The sequence below is a fragment of the Trichechus manatus genome, unplaced genomic scaffold, assembly GCF_000243295.1.
Source record: "Trichechus manatus latirostris isolate Lorelei unplaced genomic scaffold, TriManLat1.0 scaffold00027, whole genome shotgun sequence".
In the NCBI taxonomy this organism is placed as follows: Eukaryota; Metazoa; Chordata; class Mammalia; order Sirenia; family Trichechidae; genus Trichechus; species Trichechus manatus.
Genome location: NW_004443963.1, coordinates 9,400,395 through 9,424,734, shown reverse-complemented (window position 1 = coordinate 9,424,734; position 24,340 = coordinate 9,400,395). Strand labels below are relative to the sequence as shown.

Here is a 24,340-nt window from a genome sequence, read left to right as displayed (position 1 = left end):
TTGAGTCCATTGTTGTGGCTACTGTGTTAATCTATCTCACTGAGGGTTTTCCTCAGTCTCACTGACCCTCTACTTTACCAAACATGATATCCTTTTATACCCATTAGTCTTTCTGTAAAATTTATATTTTACCTTAAAAGAACTCCAACCCATTGCGTCTTCAGGCAGTTCACTTGAAAAGGATTCCAAAATCAAATGAGCTCAGAAAACACTCAATTCCCTTTGTGAATGGGGGTATTCAAGGCTCCGCAGTAGAGAAATCTGTGTAACCCAATGTTATCCCAAGGAGTGGAGCTGACACTCAGCCTGTCCATCCTAGCACAGCTGTGCCAGCTGTCACACTGGTACCTGGGAAGCACTGGGCTGGTAACTATTTTGAATAATATCCTTGATGAGGGGTGGTTTTCTACAGAAGACCCTTTGGGAAATACTGCAGTTGCCACATCCTCTGGTGAGGCCACCATTCTAACAGAAAGCACTTACATTAGGGTATTGACTCATTTTATCCTTACAACCACCCTAAGAGGTTAGTACAATTACTGACCCATTTTCAGATGGGGAAACTGAGGCAGAGGGAAGTTTAGTAACTACAGCTAGTAAATGGCAGAGCGAGGATACGAACCCCTGAAGTTTGGTTCCAGAGTCCATGCTTTCAACCACTGAGCTATACCGTCCCTAGAAGCCCTTGGGGTATGAGATCACTGGCAATGCAAATTCCTCAGAGCCTCTCAGCAGACTGGTCCTCCTTGGTGCTTCTCATGGTCACAAGGTTGGGGCATTTGCCACAGCCTCTCCCTGCCATTGGCCATGTGCCCCAATGGTTGGCCGGGGAATGCGCATGCCAAGGCCATTTACTCTTTAAGTTTTCCACTGACATGTACAACAATGCCGCATGGCCCACCAGCAGGAGTGGAGTGTGTATATCCTATTGCCAAACGAATGATCCCAAAGAGATCTTTAAGAATTCATCTGATAATAGTCCAAGGGCTGGCTTGATGTTTGGAAGGGCTGGGGCATTCCCTGTGGGCTGGGAATTTGGTGTCAGCAGGAATGAGGAAGAGGCCTGTGAGGAAGTGTGAATCTCAAGGGGTCAGAGATAGAATCATCCAGTCTTCTCTACCTGAAAAGCCTACTCCCAGGGCCTGGCTTTCCAGAACCCTTGGCAGGATTTGTATTCTCTTTATCCAGGGAGCATCTCCCATTTTCTTCTCCCTGGTCAATTCCTATCTGTGCACCCAGGTCTGCTCAAGTCTCAGCACCTCAGTGAAGCTTCCCTGTTGCAGCCCACCCTTCTCTTCCTCCTCCGGAACTCTCACACCTGTCATAACCTGTACTACCCTTATAGGCTGTTAGGGCACATGCATTAAATCTTCCCAGTTTTAGTGCAACTTCCTTGGGTTAAAAATAACTTTCTATTTTGTCACACGTGCTTGAGTGCCTGGGGACATAATTACCAGTTTACCAGTTGCCGTGGAGTCAACTCTGACTCATAGTGACCCCATGCAGTGTCTGAGTGGAACTGTCCTCCATAGGGTTTTCAATGGTTGATTTTTCAGAAGTAGAGCACCAGGCCTTTCTTCCAAGATGCCTCTGGGTGTTTCGAACCTCTGACTTTTCAGTTAGCAGCTGAGCACATTAACCATTTGCGCCACCCAGGGACTCCTGGGACATAACAGACGCTCAGTAAAACAGCTGCCCCACAAACGATGACACAAGCAGCTTTAGCCAGCTGGGTACATTCTCACCAGTGCCTATGAATGCAGCCCCCACCCGCAGGGCAGAACCCGGCTAAGGGACCATTCAGACCTGTGTGCCTCCAGCCTTGTTCTCGGCCCACAACCACAATGGCGCCAAACCCCTCCTACCTTGCTGGCTTTCAAGATCTCAAACATCAGGGGCAGGCCTTGGGTAATGAGCTCCTCGGTGTACTCTTCCTCCTGAATGGTCTTAAACTCCTTTAGCAAGCACTGGATGAGGGGCCGGCGGTGCTGCTGGAAGGCAACCCGCAAAGATTCCAGCCACGTGTGCAGAGTCCACGGGACACCTGGAAGGGGAGCAGGAGCCGGGGAGACGGGGGAGGGGGGAGGGCGGAAAACAACCAAAAGGCGAAGGCATGTTTTTATCTGAAAGCTGGCCTTTCTCCAGGATATTACCAAATTATAAGACCGAGGGACTGATTTTCCATGAATAGAGCTAGTGTTGGTTTTCTCCCCCAAAGACTTGCACCAGTTAAATGAAAGGTCGTAATTCAATGGCGTTAACTATGAGTGTCCATTTCTCTACGTGATTCACGTGAACAGGTACTACACTTTACCATGGACAGTCACCGGGTAGAATACTGTGATTATAATGCATGCTATATGCACGTTCTTCTGAGCTTGTTTGTCTCAGTTCCCTCTAATTTCCCGGGAGACGGAAGCTCAGCGAGGGGGCGTCCTGCCCAGGATCAGGTGGCATATCCCGGCTCAGATGAGAGTTTAGAGCTGGTGAGACCCCTCTGTGGACCTCCCTGTCTACAGTTCTGGCTCGGACGAGTATTTATATCTGAGCAGGAAGACACGGGAGAATATCGCTGCTGCTCCCCCGTCAAAACATATTTCCATCTGCAGGTACTTCATCAGGTCTTCCTTCTTAATAGCAACCTCTCCAGCAGCTGATTGCTGCAATTTGCTTCTCTCCTCTCACTGAGAGGCCCAGATGAGAAGAGAGAACACGCCTCCCGACTATTTAAACAAGGAGACCATTCAGTCTCGAGCTTCACAATCATGCAAAATAGGCTCTCAGGGCAATGGCGTAAATGGCCCACATGCTAAAGAGCCACCACGCAAGAGAGGCCAGTTTCCAGAACAGTGTCAGGGAGGCCTCTCCCCAGACCCTCAGTCTCGCTCCATCCATCACACCCTGCTCTGTGGTCGGGGGCCATGGCTAGGTCCTGCTGCTCTCGTTGCTAGGGCTAACGCCACTAGGCGGGTGGAGGCTAGTCTCATGTCCCAGCCACACAGAAGAGAAGGCTCTGGGCTAGATGGCTTTGCTCAGTGGATGGCAAAGGAGGAAGGAGGCCTGGCAGAGACGGGGAGCCCTCACCCTGACTGCTGCCGGGCCGCTGCCGCTCCCTGGGGTTGGATGCTTTGAGGCAGTGACCCCAAAACCACTGGGAATCATCTGGGATGATTGTTAAATATAAAGATTTCCAGCCTGTATCCAGACCCTTGACAGCAGAGCCTCTGGGTGTAGGGCCTGGCAATCTGCATTTCACACAAACTCCCCAGGTGATTCGTATTCATGACCCAGGGTCCAGAGTTTGGGAACCATGGAAGGATGACCTGATCTTTGTGGCTGGCAGGGTGCTGCTGCCTCTGGAACGGGTGGGCATCTTGGAAGGGAATTGCTCCAACCAGTGAGTGGGCCCCGGTGGGGTGTGTGTGTGAGTGATGTATTTGAATGTATGTGTTTATATGTTTGTGTATGTGTTTATGTGTGTGTATGTGTTTGTATGTGTGTGCTGACGTGTGTATGTATGTGTGTGTTTATGTGTGTATATGTGTTTATGTGTGCGTGTTTGTGTGTACTTGTGTGTGTGAGTGGTGTGTGTATGTGTGTATGTGTCTGTATGAATACATATGTGTGTTTGAGTGTGTATGTGTGCCTGTGCATGTATCTGTGTGTATGTATGTGTTTGTATGCGTGTGTATCTGTGTGTATGTGTGTGCACATGAATATGTCTGCGTGTATATGTGCATATGTGTGTATATGTGTGTATGTATGGTGACTGTGTACGTATGTGACTGTGTGTGTATGTGTGTCTGTCTGTGTGTATGTGTGTGTATATGTGTGTGTGCACATGTGTCCTCGAGCCGGGGCAGCCGTGCCGCGCCCAGCAGTGGAGGGTGCCCAAACTGACCTATGCTCCTGATATCAATTGTGACATCCACGTATCCATGCTCAGCGCTGTGATACATGGCCTCCCTCAGGGCTCTCAGTTTGGCCTTGCTGTTGCGGCTGGCGCACAGGGGGGGCGGGGCTGTCTCCGCCAGGTCAGTCCCCTCGGCCAGAATCTCCTCCAGGGACAGGATATCACTCTTCTCCTTCTCTGGCTGAGCGAGCAGTTTGCGGAACACATTCCTGTCAATCATAAACCCAAAGAGGAAGATACTCAGAGGTGGAAGCGGCTCTGCTGGGGCAGGGTCGGGGCAGGGGGCTGTTGCTCGACCAGGGTTGGGGTGTGGGGAGGTCACTTGGGATAGGAAATGACAGGACCAACTCCGGGGTGGTGGTTTCGGAGGCCTGACCCCATACAGGGGCTCTGTTTGGAGATGGAGGAGATGGTGGGGGATGAGGCCTTGTTTCCTCGAGGGCAGCCTAGAGCTAAGCGATTTCCTTAGAGCAGGGCTCCACACCCTGGCCTGTAACCAAGAGCCTACATCCCCTCCAGAGTGGAGGTGCTTTACTTGGGGTAATGGGTCATAAAATCCGATGGGGTACCTCTCAAAGGAAACTTAGAACGGAAGTAACCAAACATTAGGGGCTTTGTTATTTCTAAATGCCTTCTTCTTACTTGATGACAGCTGACGTGATGTACTCTGGTTAGAGCTGGCAAAAGTCTCGTTGTGAGGTTAAACTGGCTGAGGAAGGACAAACCAAGCCCTTCTACCTGACAGATGTGCACAGTGTGAGGTAGGCTCTCAGCAGAAAGCTGGCAGAACACCTAGGGCCACTCCAGCCAGGCCTGGACCACTCACACTGCCTCTTGGCCCCGCATCCAGAGATGTAGTGGGTCTGGGGTAGGCCTGGGAATCTGCATTTTTAACAAGCACCACTTGGGACCTTGTGACTCTGGCCCATCCTAGCCTACCTGTGTCCGTGGGCTGCAGCCTGGCTGTAAGAGTTCATATCACCCTGGGGGGTTGTAGAAATTCCATTCCTGTACATGGTTCCTATCAGGGGATCAGCGCCACGCTCCAACAGCAAACTAACCAGCTCAAAATTTCCTGCAAGCCCAGAGAAGGGGGTTTTATAAGAGAATAAAGAAAATATATAGTCACAGGCACACCAAGGGCCAGGGTGGTGGAGACCCTTGGTTGGGGCGAGAATCAGCGACCTACCTACAGCGGCTGCGAGCTGGAGGGGCGTTTCAGAGTAGTTCTCCTCACCATGTTCCACAGACCCTTCCACCTTCGCCCCGGCGTCCAGCAGGAGCTGTGGAGGAAGAGCAGCCATTGAGACGTTTAAAGGGCATGCACTCTGAGGAGCTGACAGTAAAGATGGCAGCTTATCCGACACTGGTGGAAATGAGATGCCAAGGCCCTGTCCCTCCCTCTGGGTAAGTGACTGCCTGCACAGGGTTGGGTGGCAATTGTACCTCAGAGACTAAACCAAGAGCCTCTGGTGTGTTTAGAAACTTTGACTATTCAAAGTGTGGTCTACAGACAACAGCATGAGCATCCCCTGGGAACTTATTAGAAATGCAGAATCTCAGGCTCCACCCTAGCCCTACTAGTGGGAGTCTGCATTTTAACAAGCACCTAGGTGATCTGCATGCACATCAAAGTTTCTAGAAGCACTGAGTTAGAAGCCCTTGGCACTACAGCTCTGGAAGATTCCCTTCTTGGGTTGGTTATGCAAAGCCATGGAGAGCATTAAAGTGATCTCTTAGAGCCACAGAATCTTCTGGCCAAGCAACCAGGGCAAGAATCCCTTCTAGAACACCCTGGGTGGCTCTGAGGACAGCTTGGCAAAAGCCAGTGTCCTGGTCTACAAGATCAAGTAACAAAGCAGCAGAATGAGCTTCCTGAAGTTTTGCTTGGAATGAATCCATTCTGTGCATTCCCTAAGATGACTGGGCTTCTTAAAGGCAGAGGTTCTGTCTATTCCAGGTCTCACTCAGTGAATTGCTGTCAGCTTCACTGATGTAAAATGGGAAAGAAATCTGCCATCTTTACTGCCTATGCAGGGCTACTGTCTCTAATAAATGGGGGCACAGCCAGGAGGGGGCTGCCAACTTGGCATTCCATGACTCTTGCTGCACCTGCAGCAGGGAGGTGACGTGATATCTGTTTGGCTTTGCTTGGATATCCAGTGCTCCCATTCCTGATGTAAACGCTGGAGATGCCACTGCATGTTCAGAAATGCCATCTGTGTCCATCAGGCCACCATCTGACCTCTGCTTTCTTAGATTGCTTTACTAGGCATAGACTGGGCATGATGTTCTACAGGCAGGGGCCAGGTCTCAGGGCAACATTACCTTGGATCTGCCTTAAGGATCCTCGTGACCCAGGAAACAGCAAAGGATTCCTGTGAAACCCCAACATTGCAGAGATGTCCCTCTTAATTCTAAGAGGAGGCTTGGCTCAGATAAAAGGAGACAAGTTCCTGATATACCCCAAACTCAATGCTCACTATGGGGCCAGGTGAGGTCACGGACCTGGATGTTGATGTTGCTTTTCTGATAAACTGAAGACCAAGTTTAAGACCTGGAATGTACTAGATGGTTATTCACTGACCACCACCTCTACACCAGCCAGAAAAGGTACAAATATTGTATATTTATATGCCCAAAGGACGTCTTATGAAGACATTTCACCATACCTGGGAAGCTATTTCAGAAAACACATGCTAAGGCCCTACTCTAGACCTCCTGGGTTAGAATCTCAGGAAGTAGGATCCAAACAAGTGTCACGGAAATGTTCTCTGGTGACTCGGATGAATCTTGTCACTGGCTGGGAACCACTGGTCTCCATGTGAACACTGGGGTCAAACCTAAGGGAGGTTCCAAGGTCTCGACACCAGCCAAGTCTTACATTAACATTACAAGTAAAATGAACAAATCCACAAAGCAACATCTCAGGCCTCACCCCAGAGCAACCAGGAAGAACTTCTTAGGTTTGCCACTCTGTGTGTGAGGCTGCCTGTGGGTACATGATGACTTCATATTGGTTAAAGCCGGGCCATATAGATCATTATGCATAATATTTTCATTCATATTATATGAATGTGTATTTCAATGCAATTAACCAATATGAGTCTCTTAGGGTATTTGCATGCTAGAAGAGGTACAGATTTGCATAATGCAAGAGGTAAAATTAAAGGGCAGATGTGGATAGGAAATACATTAATACCTGAACTACAGGAATATGTCCATGCAACACAGCAAAAGTCAGAGCCGTCCAATGGCGGGTCTCGGGGTGGACGGATGGATATTTATGAGGAGTACTGACAACCTACAAACAAATTGAAGTTATTTTCAAAATGTGACCTTGACAATACTTAGACTAGCGAATCTGACCTATCTGTGGCTGGGTATGTTGGCTACAAATGTAGAAAAGGACATCCTGGAAGGTGTGTGGGGACCCACTGGCGATATGGGCTAGGAATTTCCCCTGTTGGATGCCCCAAACACCTCTCACCAGAACTGGCTATCTGTGCTGTTTGTGTGTGTAAGAACAGACATTGAGTGACCCTCCAAAGGCAGCCACTGAAAGACCATGTTTGGCAAATTTACCCATGGGGGCAGTGAGAAAAGTTTTCCATGACTTCATGCCTAATAAAGACTCCTTTGCTTCTCACCTGAAAGGAATTAAATGGATGACTTCTGATCACTTCTAAGTTGCCTTGGAAAAGCTGTAAGGCAACTACAGTGAGCCACTCCCCTGCCTGTCTCTCTCCTCTTCCTGCTTAAGGGGTGTTGGTGGTTCTGAGAGGTACCAGGTGTAAGACAGCGTGAGATGCCACCAACATCACATCCCACACTTTTAAGGAAAATTCTTGTCGGCCGCAAACCCCAGGCCAAGTGATGTCTGCTTCAAGCTTTCAAGCCAGGAAGCCCATCACCCATGTGATGGAGAAACTCCATCGTCCGGTCTTAGCTCACCCCATGTTGTCCTCGTGACATTCTCCTGCTGGGCTCCTGAATGACAAAGACCCTCATACTACTGGAACCATGGGCACGAAACTTCCCTGGACACGTCATGAATAAGCAATCTGATATTGGTCTTTTGGTATGGGGGAAGGGGGTTCTCAAAATACCCCAGACCAAGAGAGAGGAGCCAGAGCAGCGAAGGTTGGGGTTTTGCAGAATCAGCACCCATACGGCTTTCCTGCCAAACATTCCTGGGGCTATGTAACCGCCATGCCTGCCTCATTCAGAGACTAAGCTCCGCCAGGGGAAGGCCCTGAGCTGAGAGCCATGGGATATACTAGAGAGGTGGACCAGAGAACACCCACCACCAGAACCCAAAGATGAGGAGCCCTTGCAGAGGTCTGCATGACTCTTCTCTTTGGGGTTCCTAACAGAGGGGAAAAAAATCTCCAAATACTTGAAACATGCAAGATCTAAAATGATTCTGGATCCAAAACTAAGTCTACCGCTTACTTTCGTCAGAGCAATACAGACCTCACTAATTAACAACAAGAGCTCTGGTGGCACAGTGGTTAAGAGCTTGGCTGCTAACCAAAAGGTCAGCAGTTTGAATCCACCAGCTGCTCCTTGGAAACCCCTATGGGGCAGTTCTACCCTGTCCTATAGGGTTGCTACGGGTCGGAATCCACTTGATGATGAGTTTTTTTATTTTATTTTATTTTTTAGGTAATTAACAACAACAACAACAACAAAAAGCACTCAGTACTAAGACTGCAAGGGCATCGAATTTGAAGTTAAAAGGTTTCCCGGGGTTGCTGAATTATGGTTGCAGGATGTCAAGCTTCCCATCCTCTGAGGCTGCCAACATCTGCATGCCAGGGAGAGCGGGTCTCAAGACAGCATAGAACATGGTCAACAAACGGGATTTCACCTCTTGCAAGCCTGGGCAAGGGGGAAATAAATAATAACAGAGTCCCAAACATATGCTAGGTCCTCTCTATACCCATTCCTTCCAACAACTCTCTGAGATGGGTATGATTTTCTCCTTGTTTGGCAGATGGGAACAGTGAGGCTCAGAAAGGTTAAGATGCTTGCCCAGGCTCAAAAGGAAGTCACTATGATGGCTGTGGTTTCAGAATTTGAACCCAAGTCTGTCAAATTCTAAAGCCTGTGGGAGTGTGATTTTCACTTCACCCACTGGGCCTCAAGGAAGCTTTCAGATTAGTTTGAAGACCTGTGGCCTCAGCTCAGCCCACAGGTGAGCCAATCAGGCTTGGTGGGGGAGGGTGGAGGACCTGGGGCTGGTAAACCTCAGCTCAGGGGTCACACTTCCTCTGCTTTGTATGAGGCAGCGAGAAGAGGGCTGATGGCACAGTAGCTCTTTCCCCCCCGATTCCAGACAGAATGGCTCAGCAGTAAGAACCAGGGACTCTGCACTGCTGAGCCAAGGAAAAGCCAGCTACAGTCATTCTACTTAAACAAAACACACATGCGGGCAGCTCCTTGCAGGCTGGTTGGGCTGCGGCCTTGGGATGGATGACGTCTGTCGGCTGGTCTCACACTGGGCATAGCAACTAAAGGGCCAGAGTAATGACCTATATGCAAGACTGAGCACCCTCAGTCCTGGCTCTTGGGAGAAGAAGCCCCCCTCTCGCTTGCCTTCCCCTGGGGACTGTCAGGCAGAGGGCCCTGCAGCCCTCTGCACCCTCACCTCCACATTCAGGTCAGCTCCGGCATCCAGCAGCATCTGAACCATTGCCTCGTCCCCACGGACGCAGGCGTACATCAGGGGGGTCATGCCCTGCGGTGAGTTAAAAACCAGAGAATGGAGAATGTTTACAAGGTAGCTGTGGTCACTTGGTGACAACAAACGGCAAATATTACTTGTGTTGAGGTTACGTTTGTGTGCAAAACCCAGCGTTAAGAAAACAAAGTCCAGCCCTGTGACTCATAAAGCCACAATCCTCTACATTTTGCAAACCAGAATGGAGGAGAAGAGGGAGCTTAAATCGTCTTTCCATCGTTTACTTTTAAGTTGGAGGGTTTCTGTTTGTCCTTTTTGGAGGTACAGTAGGCCTAAGACTATTTGCTAAAACAAATGGCTGACTTCAACTTATAACTCTTAGGGATTTTCTGGATTCTGCAACATCAGTCTGAGGCTGTCTAATTGGTAGACACACTTTCCTTGACATTTTCTCTATCACAATATAACAAGTGCCATCTTGGCTCTTATACCAGCTGCTGGTCAGCATCGAGGGAGATCAGATATATCTGAGCATGTGGTGTCCCCAGTCAGTGACATCTGGTTTGACATTATCATTTACAAGCAAAAGGCAAGTGAACAAGAACTGGCCTTCAGGAATACCGTATTTGCCCGTGACTCCTGCGTATTACACAAGAAGCACCACAACCAACAGAAGGAAGGGATGGACTTGTTTCAGTAAACAGTGTTGTGAAGGCTGTTATTTGGGAAAACATTCAAGTTAGTGCCTTATCTCACACCAAACACCAAAATAACTTCCGGTTTGATTAGAGACAGACAGAAAAAAATAAAAACTATAAAAAAGGAGTAGAAAATATCTAACTGGTCCCTGGATCAGTCTCTAGACAGAGAAGTAATGGAAGAAATCACAAAGGAAAATTGTTACAGCTTTGATGACATAAAATTAAAAACAGGCACAAAATTAAAGATAAGCAATAAATTGAGAAATATTTATCACATTTTAACAGAGAAAGGCTTATATGCCTAATATACAAAGAATTCTTCCTAAAAATAGAAGCTCCAATGAAAACAGGCAAAAGTTAAGCAGAAGATTAACACAAAAGGCATATGTAGTAGTTGGAGGGTGTGTAAAAAGAAATAAAGTTTCTGGGAAAGTAATCTGAGATTGAGAACTTTAAGAAAGATTGATGCGCTCGAATCAGTATTTTCATTTTTAAGACTCTCCCATAATCAAATAATCAGATATGTGAACCAGGACTTGGGTAAGTATATTTGGCCCAGCATTATTGACGAAGTAGTTAGAGATAACCTAAACATTCAACAGTTAAGGTATGGTTAACTGAATAAATAATATGACTATTTTATGTAGTCATCAAAAGTGGTTTTTTTTAAAAGAATATGTAGTGATATTGGAAAGTACCTTTAATACAAAATATTGAAAAAGCAGGATATAATAAGATCCTGATTTTGCTCTATAATGTAAATGTGTTGTGTGTGTGTGTGTGTTAGATCTCCTTGGTGTTGCTCAAGAAAATGATTAGCTATAATTAAATAAATCCTTGTTATCCCCTCTCTGTGTTTTACCTGTGCTTTATTGACTATGCAAAGGCATTTGACTTTGTGGATCATAACAAATTATAGATAACATTGCAAAGAATGGGAATTCCAGAACACTCAATCGTGCTTATGTGGAACCTGTACATAGAACAAGAAACAGCTGTTTGAAGAGAACAAGAAGATATTGTACTATTTAAAATCAGGAAAGGTGTGTGTCAGAGTTGTATCCTTTCACCATACTTATTCAGTCTGTATGCTGAGAAAATAATCTGAGAAGCTGGACTGTATGAAGAAGAATGGGGTATCAGGATTCGAGGAAGACTCATTAACAACTTGCAATATGCAGATGACACAACCTTCTTTCTGAAAGCGAAGAGGACTTGAAGCACTTACTCATGAAGATCAAAAACTACAGCCTTCAGTATGGATTACACCTCAACATAAAGAAAACAAAAATCCTCACAACTGGACCAATAAGCAACAACAGCATAATAAATGGAGAAAATGTTGAAGCTGTCAAGGATTTCATTTTACTTGGCTCCACAATCAATGTCCATGGAAGCAGCAGTCAGGAAATCAAATGATGTATATTGCATTGTGCAAACCTGCTGCAAAAGACCTCTCTGAAGTGTTAAAAAGCAAAGATGTCACTTTGAGAACTAAGGTGTGCTTGACCCAAGCCATGCTATTCTCAATCGCCTCATGTGTATGTGAAAGCTAGACAATGAACAAGGAAGACTGAAGAATTGACGACTTTGAATTATGGTGTTGGTGAAGAACATTGAATATACCGTGGACTGCCAGAAGAATGAACAAATCTGTCTTGGAAGAAGTACAACCAGAATGCTCTTTAGAAGCAAGGATGACGAGACTACATCTCACCTACTTTGGACATGTTATTAGGAGGGACCAATCCTTGGAGAACGACATCATGCTTGGTAAAGTAGAGGGTCAGTGAAAAAGAGGAAGACCCTCCACAAGATGGACTGACATGGTGGCTGCAACAATGGGCTCAAGCATAACAATGATCGTGAGGATGTCGCAGGACTGGGCAGAGTTTTGTTCTGTTGTACACAGGGTCGTTATGAGTTGGAACTGACTTGAGGGCACCTAACAACAACAATATCCCCTCCCTAGGGCTCGCTAATGAGTTGCCCCTGTGAGAGGTGGCCCCATCTGTCCCTTGTGACTTTCCATCTGGGACTCACATATAAAACTGCTCTTTGTTTTCTGTCCATGACATCCTCACCTACACGGGCAACTCCCTGATGGGTAGACAGTATACTTTGGTTTCAAGGGCTTGGGGGATGGTTGCCTATATCTGAGGTACATCCAAGGGTCCCCTCAGAATGACTTTAGTGTATCTTAAACATACTCTAAAGGTTTGGTGAAAATCTGCCTGGACCTGTTCTGTGAAAAAGACAGGCAGAGAACTGACTTTAACAATCCTGGCAAAGGACTTGAAGGACACGTACTAAATATAAATGATGGCTATCTGGCATTATTTCCTCTCTGGATTAGGCATATTTTTGCTATTTTACACTTCAGCTGCAGCGATCATGTGCTACTTCTACAAAGACGAACAAGGGTATTTTTACACTTTAAAAACTAAAAAAAAAAAAAAAAAAATTCAACCTAGGTCACCAGCAGGGGGAGTCTCTCTCCAGGGCCTGCTGGAGGATTCCCCAGCTGTTTCGCCTTGCAAATTGGGGTGGAGGTGGGAGTGCCCGTTGGTTCAGACACTGGGACGCTGTACCTGTTCACTCATGGTGTTGATCCCATCAGGGCCCAGCAGAGACACTGCCTGCTTCACCAGGTCCGTCCTCCCACAGTTCAGCATCCGGAAGCCCAGGTCCTGCTTAAACTTGGCTTCGATGGCCACGGCATCCAGCTTCCGAGAAGCACAAAAGCAGTCGTCGGCCCTAAGGAAGGGAGAGATAGATGGTCATGTGCGTGCAGTGGCTCCCAGGGCTGGTTCCTAAGGGCCACAGGAGCTAACTCACTGGGCAGGCCCAAGTGACTCTGCATTTGTTTTTCATGTAATTTGCCTGTTCCTAGGCTCCATTCCACTACCCATCTGTCTGTTGTACTGTGGTTGCTTGCGTTTTGCTTTGATGCTGGTATGTCAAATACCAGAAGGGTCCACCCACAGTTGACAGGTTTCAGCAGAGCTTCCAGAGTAAGAGGAGCCCTGGTGATGGTGCCGTGGTTAAAGCACTCGGCTGCTAACCCAAAGGTCAGTGGTTTGAACCTACCAGCCCCTCCATGGGAGAAAGATGTGGTAGTATACTTCTTTAAAGATTTACAGCCTTGGAAACCCTATGGAAACCCTATGGGACATCGACTCGATGGCAGTGGGTTTGGTTTTTGTTTTTTTTTTGGTTCCAGACTAAGACAGACTAGGAAGAAAGGCCTGGTGATCTACTTCTGAAAATTAGCCAATGAAAACCCTATGGATCACAACAGAATACTGTCTGATATAGCACTGGAAGATGAGCCCTCTAGGTTGGAAGGCACTCCAAATACACAGTGGCGGCAACAGATACACTTGAGTATTCCAATGATTGTGAAGACGGCACAGGACTGGGCAAGTTCTGTTTTGTTGTACATGGGGTCACTATGAGTTGAAGCCAACTTGATGGCAGCTAACATCAACAGGCACTCTGTTAAACTCTTTACATGAATCAATTACCTGAATCGCCACACAACCCCAAGAGGAATTACAGTCATTACCCCCATTCTGGAGTCTCCGAGTGGTGCAAACGGTTAAAGCGCTTGACTACTAGCTCAACGGTTGGCAGTTTGAACCCACCCAGAGATGCCTTGGAAGACACACTTGGCAATATGCTTCCGAAAGGTCACAGTCTTGAGGATCCTATGGAGTAGCTCTACTCTGCTCACATGGGGTTGCCATGAGTCGGAATTAACTCAATGGCAACAATGACAACAACAATCCCTCTTTTAACCATGGGGAAACAGACATGGGTGACTTGTCCAAGGCCATATCAGCAGTGAGGCTGGGATTTGAACCAAGGCAGTCTGTATGGAGAGCTGGCCTAGGTCACCACCGTTATCACTTACCCCCTACAATCATAGTGCATACTGTTTTCTCCTCGTCTGACTCCCTTGAAGGCTGGGGACTTTTTTTTTTTTTAAATGATCTTTATTTTTATTTTTTTATTGTACTTTAGATGAAAGTTTACAGAACAAATAGTTTCTCATTAGTTACTACACATATTGTTTTATGACCATGGTTAACAACCCCACGGCATGTCGACACTGTCCCTTCTCAATCTTGGGTTCCCTATTACCAGCTTTCCTATCCCCTCCTGCCTTCTAGTCCTTGTCCCTGGAATGTTGTGCCCCATTAGTCTTATTTTGTTTTATGGGGCTCTCTAAGCTGTGGCTAAATGGTGAACCCCCGGGAATGACTTCATTGCTGAGCTAAAAGCGCGTCCGGGGGCCATACGCTCAGGTTTCTCCAGTCTCCGTCAGGCCAGTAAATCTGGTCTTTTTTTGTGAGTTAGAATTTTGTTCTACATTTTTCTCCAGCTCTGTGCCGGACCCTCTGTTGTGCTCCTGGTCAGAGCAGTCAGTGGTGGTAGCCAGGCACCATCTAGTTGTAAGGGCTGGGGACTTTTGAGGACAGGGAGGCTGTCTGGTGGAGTCTCTGCTTCCCAGTGCCAGACAGTGCCCAGAACATGGAGGTGTTAAAAAAAAAAAGTTAGGTGAATAAACACAGAATGGGTAGCTTCTCTACACTCAAAGCAGAAGCAATGCAGAGAACCAGCACGATGACAATGACAATTTAAATGACAAAGTGCACAGGAAACTAACCCAGCCAGCCCAGGTCCAGCAAGGAAGAGGTGGCGGTAGAGTGGGAAGGAGAATCAATGGGAATCCAGGAGGTGACACAAACTCTGCTTTAAAGGACATTATTTCCTTCTCACACTAAACCGATCAATCCATCAATTGTTAAACCAAATCACCAAATATTTATTGAGCACTTGTTTGTGCCAAGCTCTACTCTAGGAGGAGAAGACACACAGGTAAACATGTCACTGTCCCTGCTCTGGGGGCCCACGGTCTGGAAGGGGAGAGGCCACAGGCACGGGTCATTAGAATTCAATGTGGCAATGCAATGGTGGAGGGATTCGAGACGGGTTATTACAGAACAAACGCATTGAGGGAACGTAAGGAAGCCGCACCAACAGAGGCCAGCAAGCTGACCCTGAGCGGAGTCTTAAATAAGGAGTAGGAGGCAGGTATTTTCAATCGCCTCATATACATGCGAAAGCTGGGCAATGAATAAGGAAGATCGAAGAAGAATTGATGCCTTTGATTATGGTGTTGGTGAAGAATACTGAATATACCACGGACTGCCAGAAGGACAAACAAGTCCGTCTCGGAAGAAGTACAGCCAGAATGCTCCTTAGAAGCAAGGATGGAGAGACTTCATCTTGCTTACTTTGGACATGTTCTCAGGAGGGACCAGTTCCTGGAGAAGGACATCATGCTTGGTAAAGTCGAAGGTCAGTGAAAAAGAGGAAGACCTTCAAGGAGATGGACTGACACAATGGCTGCAACAATGGGCTCAAACACAGCAACGATTGTGAGGATGGCGCAGGACCGGGCAAAGTTTCATTTTGTTATATATAAGGTCAGTAGGAGTTGGAACTGACTCGATGGCACCTAACAACAACAACAGGAGACAGGTAAAGAAAGGGCAGAAGACTTTGTGCAGGGCCAATATAAGCACGGTTTCATTCTGTTGTCCACGGGGTCGCTAAGAGTCGGAAATGACTGAATGGCACCTGACAACAACCATAGTATAAGCAAAAACATGGAGTGAGTAATGGCAGATTACGAGAGGGTAACTGCGCGTGTTTTAGTGTTTCTAGGGCATAAACATCTAGGAAGAATGCCAGAGATGGGCAGGGGCTAGATTACAGAGACCTTTGAGTTTATCTTTAAGCTTCCAGATTTTATCTTTAAAGACTACCAAAGGCTTTTAAGCAGGGGAGTGATATGGTCGGGTGGCCACCTCTAGGAGAGAGAGCGAGGAAGATGGTTTGAGGGGAGCCAGTCATAGATGAGGGTGATGTATCAGTGCCTAGCAGCACATGACTGGTGCTAGATGAACTAGCTGAATGGATGGAAGAAGCCACTACCAAAGTGTAAAGTGACAACACGCTGCTTTAAAGTAGTGGTTATTGGAATGGAGCAGAGGGTGTGGATTCTGTCTTCTCCATGGGCAGGAACCCCTTTCTCAGGGTATGGCCCTTGCTCCTAGGCTTGTGAACCACACACTAGCATCAGCTGGAGTCAGTGCTGTCCCAGGCCTCTTTATATTCCCCGTTTGCCAATTCAGGGGGCCAGACTGCGGAAAGGAGCCAGGTGTTCAGAATTCCTGGTTCCATTCCTACCTCTAATTAAGTCACTTTGTGGCAGAAGGAGGGGCTAAGTTTGTGAGAGAACTGCCTTCTTTTTTATCCTCAGAGGAAATGAGAGGGGCTATTGTTCTAGAAGGAGACCTGGTGATGCAGTGGTTAAAGCACTTGGCTGTTAACTAAAAGGTTAGTGGTTTGAACCCACCAGCCACTCCGTGGAAGAAAGATATGGGAGTCTGCTTCCATAAAGATTTACAGCCTTGGAAACCCAACGGAGGCAGTTCTACTCTGTCCTATAGGGACGCTATGAGTCAGACTCTATAGCAATGAGTTTGTTTTTTTTTTTTGGTATTGTTCCAGACCACCACTCGTCCCATCAGTTTGCTGTACTGTGGTAGCTTGTGTGTTGCTGTAATGCTGGAAGCTATGCCAGTGGTATTTCAAATACCAGCAGGGTCACTCACAGTGGACAAATTTCAGCAGAGCTTCCCAACTAAGACAGGCTAGGAAGGAAGACCTGGCAATCTACTTTCAAAAATCAGCTAATGAAAACCTTATAGATCACAACAGATTACTGTCTGATACTGTGCTGGAAAATGAGCTCCTAGGTTGGAAGGTACTACACAGTAGTCACAACAATGAACTCAAACATACCAACAATTATGAAGATGGCACAAGACTGGGCAATGTTTTGTTCTGTTATACATAAGGTTACCATGAGTTGGAGCCAGCTCAATAGCAACCAACAACAACGACACTGTTCCAGAATGTTCATGTTTACCAGTAAGGCTAGGAGCTGGGGGAGAGCTCCTGAGGGATGAACCAGAAGAGAGCCTCAGGAAGTAGATGAGATGGGTGTGCACTTGACCTGTCTTAGGGTTCCTGCTATATCATTATCTCTGTTTGGCCGAGGAGCCTTGGGCCGCAGGCTAACCTGAAGTAGCAACCCAGTTCTAGGAGAAGCTAGGGCACTAGATGCTAGGAGGAGCCCTGGTGGCACAGTGGTTAAGAGCTTGGCTGCTAACCAAAAGGTTGGTAGTTCAAAGCCACCAGCCACTCCTTGGAAACCCTATGGGGCAGATCTACTCTGTCCTGTAGGGTCATTATGAGTTGGAATTGACCTGATGTCAACTGGTAATGCTAGGATACTAGTTGCTAGGAGTATGCTTAGGCCACCAGGAGGAGCCGATAGATGTGGCTAGACCCCAGGGAACAGGAGACTTGTGGCTTGGTGTCAAGATGGGGTCTAATCTGCATACACATCTCAGGAACTGGGTGTTAGGCCAGGCCTCCAAGGGTTCTATTTATAGGAAGGTCTACTCGGAAAGGTATTTAGGGGCCCACAATTGACCAAGACTCAGGACTCCAGACCATCCCAACACTGTTGGAAGACTCTCCAGGTAAGACAGAGAGCTTACCCAGGGTTGGGGTAGACTGAAGGACTGCAGGCCTGGCTTCAGGCCATAGCATCGACATTCAAGATGCCAACATCCAGGGTGCAGAGTGGGACTGTGCCGTAGAGCTCCCTGGCCCAGCTCATGGGGTTTTCGAGTTGGATATCCTACCATTAGGGCTGCCAGATTTCTCAAATAAAAATACGTTAGCAAATATTGCACAGGATGTACTAAAACATTATTCGTTCTTTATCTGAAATTCAGATTTAACTAGGTGTCCTGTTTTTTATCCGGGAAAGGGCAGAGCCATCTATCAGTGTTTCTCCAAAGCATAGAAAGGGGAAGAGAAGAAACCCTGGGTGTGGTAGTGGACTTCATCCAAGGAACCAGTAGTTCCTAAAAATGGTTAAAGAAGAAGCTTCAGGCAAATGAACAGGCCAGAGAGAAGCGGGTCAAAGAGATGAGGCAGCATCCTGGGGCATACCTCACAGAAGCTTCCAGAAGAGGTAAAAGTGGGGTCTGCTGTGTCATATTGAAGAGTCTGAAGCCTTGTTGGAGGGTGTATAAATTTCAGGGAAGTATCAGAGTTGATTCATTGTGAGGAAAGCTTTTTTTCTTTTTAAATTATGCTACATCTTTCAGGGATTTCTAGATTCTCGCCTTTTTTGTTATTTTGTCTTTCAATAAAATGTACACACAGTAAAACTCAGTATCTTCCTATAGCACTGGAATACAGGTTAACCTTATTCTTTGTCTTACAAAGTAGAAATAGGCCTGTTGTTCTTGTTGTTCATTGCCTGCGAGTTGATTCCGACTCATGGCGACCCCATGTGTGCGGAGTAGAACTGCTCCACAGGGTTTTCAAGGCTGTGACCTTTTCAAAAAGTAGTTTGCCAGGTCTGTCTTCCAAGGTGCCTCTGGGGGGGTTTGAACCACCAACATTTTGCGGTAGTAGTCGAGCGCTTAACCATTTGCACCACCCAGGGACTCCAGGAGAACCTTTCTTTTAACACACTGTGATCCAATCCTGGAAAAGGCTGCTTTGTGAAATCAAGAGCCCCTTCTTTGGAGTAAAGATACTGTGAATTGTTACTGTCACTGAAAAACGCCCATTGCAATTTTTTCCCCCTATATGTGTCTAACTGCCTTCTGATGTTCTCAATGCTTGGCTGGTTCTCACTCAAATAAGCATTTTTTTCTGCAGTCAAGCTAAATTCCATTTGATTGGATAAACGTTACAGAGCACCTACTGTGTGTCAGGTACCATGCTAGGGGGGTACAGAGAGGAGGGAGACACAGGCCCCAATTTCAGGGAGCTCACAGACTGGGAAACAGATAATTCCAACAATGTCAAGAGAAGCGTTTACAAGCTCAGAAATCCTTGATTTTAATTAGAAAAAAAGAAATGACAAGAAAATTACTGTAGCTAAGATGATAATAACAATAATTGTTATTATAGGAAGCTAACGTTTATTGCCCCATGGAAGCAGCAGTCAAGAAATCAAACGACATATTGCATTGGGCAAGTCTGCTGCAAAAGACCTCTTTAAAGTATTAAAAAGCAAAGATGTCACTTTGAGGACTAAGGTGTGCCTGACCCAAGCCATGGTATTTTCAATTGTCTCATATGCGTGTGAAAGCTGGACAATGAATAAGGAAGACCGAAGAAGAACTGATGCCTTTGAATTATGGTGTTGGTGAAGAACATTGAATATACCATGGACTGCCAAAAGAACAAACAAATTGTCTTGGAAGAAGTACAGCCAGAATTCTCCTTAGAAGCAAGGATGGCTAGACTATGTCTCACATACTTTGGACATGTTATCAGAAGGGATCAGTCCCTAGAGATGGACATCATGCTTGGTAAAGTAGAGGGTCAGCAAAAAAGAGGAAGACCCTCAACGAGATGGACTGATGCAGTGGCTGCAACAATGGGCTCAAGCAGAACAATGATTGTGAAGATGGGGCAGGACTGGAAGTGTTTTGTTCTGTCGTACATAGGGTCATTATGAGTTAGAACCAACTTCATAGCACCTAACAACAACAACACAGTGTTTATTGAATGAAAATCTTGGTTCTTTCCATGTTTTAATTGATGCAGCCCTATAAGCCCATGAAGTGGTACTATCACGAGCCCCACTCCAGAGATGAGAAAAGGGAGGTGAAGTGAACTGCACAAATCACAGAGCTAGAAAGCGGAGAGGCAGGGCTCCACCAGGTGGTCTGAGGCCTTAGTCTGCCCCTTTCAGTGGGATCCAGCACTCCTCCATCCCTGCTGACCTACCCACATCTACAACTACACGCTTGACCGAATCTCTTGTATGTCTCTCAGACCCTCAATTTTTTTAAAAGCCATTTTACAATTTTTTATTGTGATAAAATATATACAACACAAATTTGCCATTTTAACCATTTTCAAGTGTGCAATCCAGTGGTATTAATCACACTTACAATGTTGTACACTTATCACCACTATATTTGTTTCTAAAACCTTTCCATCATCCCAAATACAAACTCTGGACCCACTAAGCAATAACTCCCACCAGATCCTCAAATTGAACATGTCCAAAAGGAAATTTTTACAAACACATCCACCCACTACCTTCCAAACTTGTCCCTTAGTTATCCCATATCAGTAAACGGTACCACTGTCCACCTAGGTGCTCAGGCCAGAACCTTCTCTCATGCCCATATTCCTTCTATGTGCTGTTCATTTTGCCACCCAAATCCCAAATCTCCCCTTCTCTCCGCCTCCGCTACTCTACCCTGGTCCCAAACACCAGCATCTCCTTCCTAGATTATTGAAGTGGCCTCCTGGTGGTCTTTCTGTTTTCATTCTGGAGATCTAAGTTCTATTCCCGGCCAATGCACCTCAAGTGCAGCCACCACCCATCTGTCAGTGGAGGCCTGTGTGTTGCTATGATGCCGAACAAGTTTCAGTGAAGCTTCCAGACTAAGATGGACTAGGAAGAAAGGGCTGGTGATCTACTTCTGAAAATCAGCCAATGAAAATCTTATGGATCACAATGGTTCCATCCCATTGTACATGGGGTTGTCATGAGTCAGGGGCCAACTTGACGGCAGCTAACAACACTGTCCCCCTCTCTCTGTATATATGTATATATAGAGAGAGACAGACAGAGATAGCTAGCCAATTGGGCAAATATGAAATCTGTAGTAGCTAACAACTATCTCTCTCTATATATACATATATATATGTATACACAGAGAGAGAGACAGAGATAGCTAGCCAATTGGGCAAGTATGAAATCTGTAGGTTGACCAGCAGGCTGGTAACTCAGGAAAGAGTTGATGTGTTAAGTCTTTTTTTTTTTTTTTTTGGCTTGAACAGAAATTTATTTCCTCACAGGTTAGCAGGCTAGAAATCCAAATTCAGAGCACCAGCTCTAGGGAAAGTCTCTCTCTCTCTGTCAGCTCTGGAGGAAGATCTTTGTCTCAGCTTCTGCAGTCCTGGTGCTCCTGTTTATTGGTGATCTCCGCGTGGCATCTATCTTTCCCCCATTTATGCTTGCTTGTCTGTGTGTCTAACCTGCTCTTTTCATATCTCAAAAGTTTTTAGGTTTAAGATACACCCTTTACTTATATGGTCTCATTAATATAACAATGAAAACCCTATTCCCAAATAGGGTTACATCCACAGGTATCCCGTAAAACCCTTTACCATCGAGTCAACTCCGACTCATAGCAACCCTATTGGACAGAGTAGAACTGCCCCATAGGGTTTCCAAGGAGATGCTTAAGTCTTGAGTGTAAAATTTGTAGGGCAAGCCGGTAGGCTGGAAACTCAGGCAGAATTTCTATGTTACAGTCTCGAGGCAGAATCCCTTCCTCTCCTGGAAACCTCAATTTTTGCTCTTAAGGCCTTCCGCAGATTGGATGAGGCTCACCCACATTATGGAGGGTAATCTATACTTAAAGTCAACTGATTGTAATGTTAATCACATCTACAATGAATAAGGGACAACTGGGCACCATGGCCTAGCCAAGATGACATATAAAACTGACCATCACATCATCCAAACCAGTTTTTTACTGAGTTAGAAAAAAAACGAAAACATATATCAGATAATGTTACGCTCCTGTTTGGAACCTTCTATTTTAAATACAATGCCTTAAAATAAAAGCCATTGTATTTAAAATAAAACGTATTCAAATAAAATGTATTTAGAATAAAACCCAGCTCCCACCTTAGCCTACAGGGCTCTGCAGGCACTGGGCCCACCTGCCTCTCTAGCTTCCTTTCCCCCTTCACACTGCACCAGCAATTGTGTTTTCTTCTGTCCCTTCAACAAACTGAGGTCCTTCCTTGGGGACTTTGCTCCTGCTGTTCCTTCTCCCTGGAATGCCTTTTCCAGGCTCTTTAAAGGGCTGGCTCCTTCTCACTCTTTAAGAGTCACCTTGAACATCGTGTTCAATGAGAGGTCTTCTCGGACCAGTCCATCTAAAGGAAGGCATGGCTCTCTCCGGTCTTTACAGGCTCCATTTTTAGGCCAATTCCATCTGTCTTCTTGGTAGCACTTTTTGTAACTTGTGACTATTTTATTTATTTGATTTACTCTTTTTTTTTTTTAATCATACTTTATTGTGTTTTGGTGAAGGTTTACATAGCAGTTTAGTTTCCCATTCAACAATTTCTACACAAGTTGTTCAGTGACATTGGTTACGTTCTTCACAATGAATGAACATTCTCATTATTTCTGTTCTGGTTGTTCCTTTCCATTAATCTAGTTTCCCTGCTCCCTTACATTCTTATCTTTGTTTTAAATTGTTGACTGTTTGGTCTCATATAGGTGATTTTTTAAAGGAGTATAGTACTTATGGGTGATACTATTTTTGGAGCCAATTTGTTATTTAGCTACAAGGACCTCAGGGGTTAGTTTCGGTTCAAGGTCTGTCATGGATTGAATTATGTCCCCCCAAAAATGTGTATCAATTTGGCTGGGCCATGATTCCCAGTATTGTGTGGTTGTCCTCCATTTTTTGGTTGTAATTTTATGGTAAAGAGGATTAGGGTGGGATTATATAACACCCTTACTAAGCTCACATCCCTGATCTAATGTAAAGGGAGTTTTCCTAGGGTGTGGCCTGCACCACCTTTTATCTTACAAGAGATAAAAGGAAAGGGAAGCAAGCAGAGAATTGAGGACCTCATACCATCAAGAATGCAATGCCAGGAGCAGAGTGCATCCTTTAGACCTGGGATTCCTTTGCAGAGAAGCTCCTAGTCCAGGGGAAGATTGATGACAGGGACCTTCCTCCAGAGCTGACAGAGACAGAAAGCCTTACCCTGGAGCTGATGCCCTGGGTTTGGACTTCTAGCCTACTAGACTGTGAGAAAGTAAGTTTCTTTTTGTTAAAGCCATCCACTTGTGGTATTTCTGTTATAGCAGCACTATAGGTGTGAAGAGTATCTCAGGGCAACAGTCTTGGGGAGTCCTACTGTCTCAACCAGTCCAGTAAGTCTGTGTTTTTTTCTTTTTTTGTTGTTGTTGTTTTAGGAATTTGAGGTTCTGTTCTGCATTCTTCTCTCATTCTATCAGAGTCCATCTATTGTGGCCCTGTATTTGGTTTACTGGAGCCTTGGTGGTGCAGCAGTGCTTGGCTACTAACCAAAAGGTCAGTGGTTCGAATCCACCAGCAGCACCATGGGAGAAAGATGTGGCAGTCTGCTTCTGTAACAATTTACAGCCTTGAAAACCCTATGGGGCAGTTCTACTCTGTGCTATTGGGTCACTATTAGTTGGAATTGACTCTCCACCAAAGGGTATTTGGTTTACTTCTAAAAAAAGCTTGCTATCTCCACTAGAACGTCAGCTTCCTGGGGGCAGGAGCAGGTCTCTTGTTCTCTATTGTATCCCTACGCGCGGGATGCATACAGTACTGACTGATAGTGAGACATGCACAAAACACTATTCCTTTTTTGTTTTGTTTTGTTTTAATTCTATCTTATTTTGGTAAAATATAACAAAAAATCGCCATCTTAACCAGTTTTAAGTATACAATTCAGTGGTATCGGTTACATTCATAATGTGCAACTATCACCGCCAGCATTCGTTCTTAGGAGCAGATGCCAGAAAAGTCTGTTCATCAAGAATCCATGCCAAGTAAGTAAGTTCTAGTTTCTGCATTTTACCAGCCAAGTCAGGCAAGCAAACGGAGTCCGGTAAGAAACATTTTCCATAATGGCCTGCGAAAACATGGTTTTCTGTTTTACCTGGTTTGTTAGGAAATTTAACTCTGCAAAAAACCTCATTCCTGTGGGACTGAATTGCTGGGTGGAGGGCTGTGGGGACCATGGTCTCCGGGAACATCTAGCTCAACTGGCATGACACAGCTTATAAAGAGAATGCTCTACATTCTACCTTGGTGAGTAGTGTCTGGGGTCTTAAAAGCCTGTGAG

The 24,340-nt window shown here is 45.9% G+C and overlaps 1 protein-coding gene across 1 annotated transcript in view; it reads right to left on the bottom strand.

Annotated features, from left to right (window-relative positions):
- ABTB3 (ankyrin repeat and BTB domain containing 3) overlaps window positions 1-24,340 on the bottom strand; it is a 397,711-nt gene that overhangs the window by 47,372 nt on the left and 325,999 nt on the right. Inside the window, exons 5-11 of the mRNA XM_004373795.3 lie at window positions 12,892-13,057; window positions 9,567-9,656; window positions 7,116-7,217; window positions 5,103-5,196; window positions 4,853-4,988; window positions 3,902-4,122; window positions 1,866-2,044 (exon numbers count right to left, since the gene is read on the bottom strand). Of these exons, the coding sequence (XP_004373852.1) occupies window positions 1,866-2,044; window positions 3,902-4,122; window positions 4,853-4,988; window positions 5,103-5,196; window positions 7,116-7,217; window positions 9,567-9,656; window positions 12,892-13,057 (988 nt within the window). The remainder of the gene's footprint in view (window positions 1-1,865; window positions 2,045-3,901; window positions 4,123-4,852; window positions 4,989-5,102; window positions 5,197-7,115; window positions 7,218-9,566; window positions 9,657-12,891; window positions 13,058-24,340) is intronic.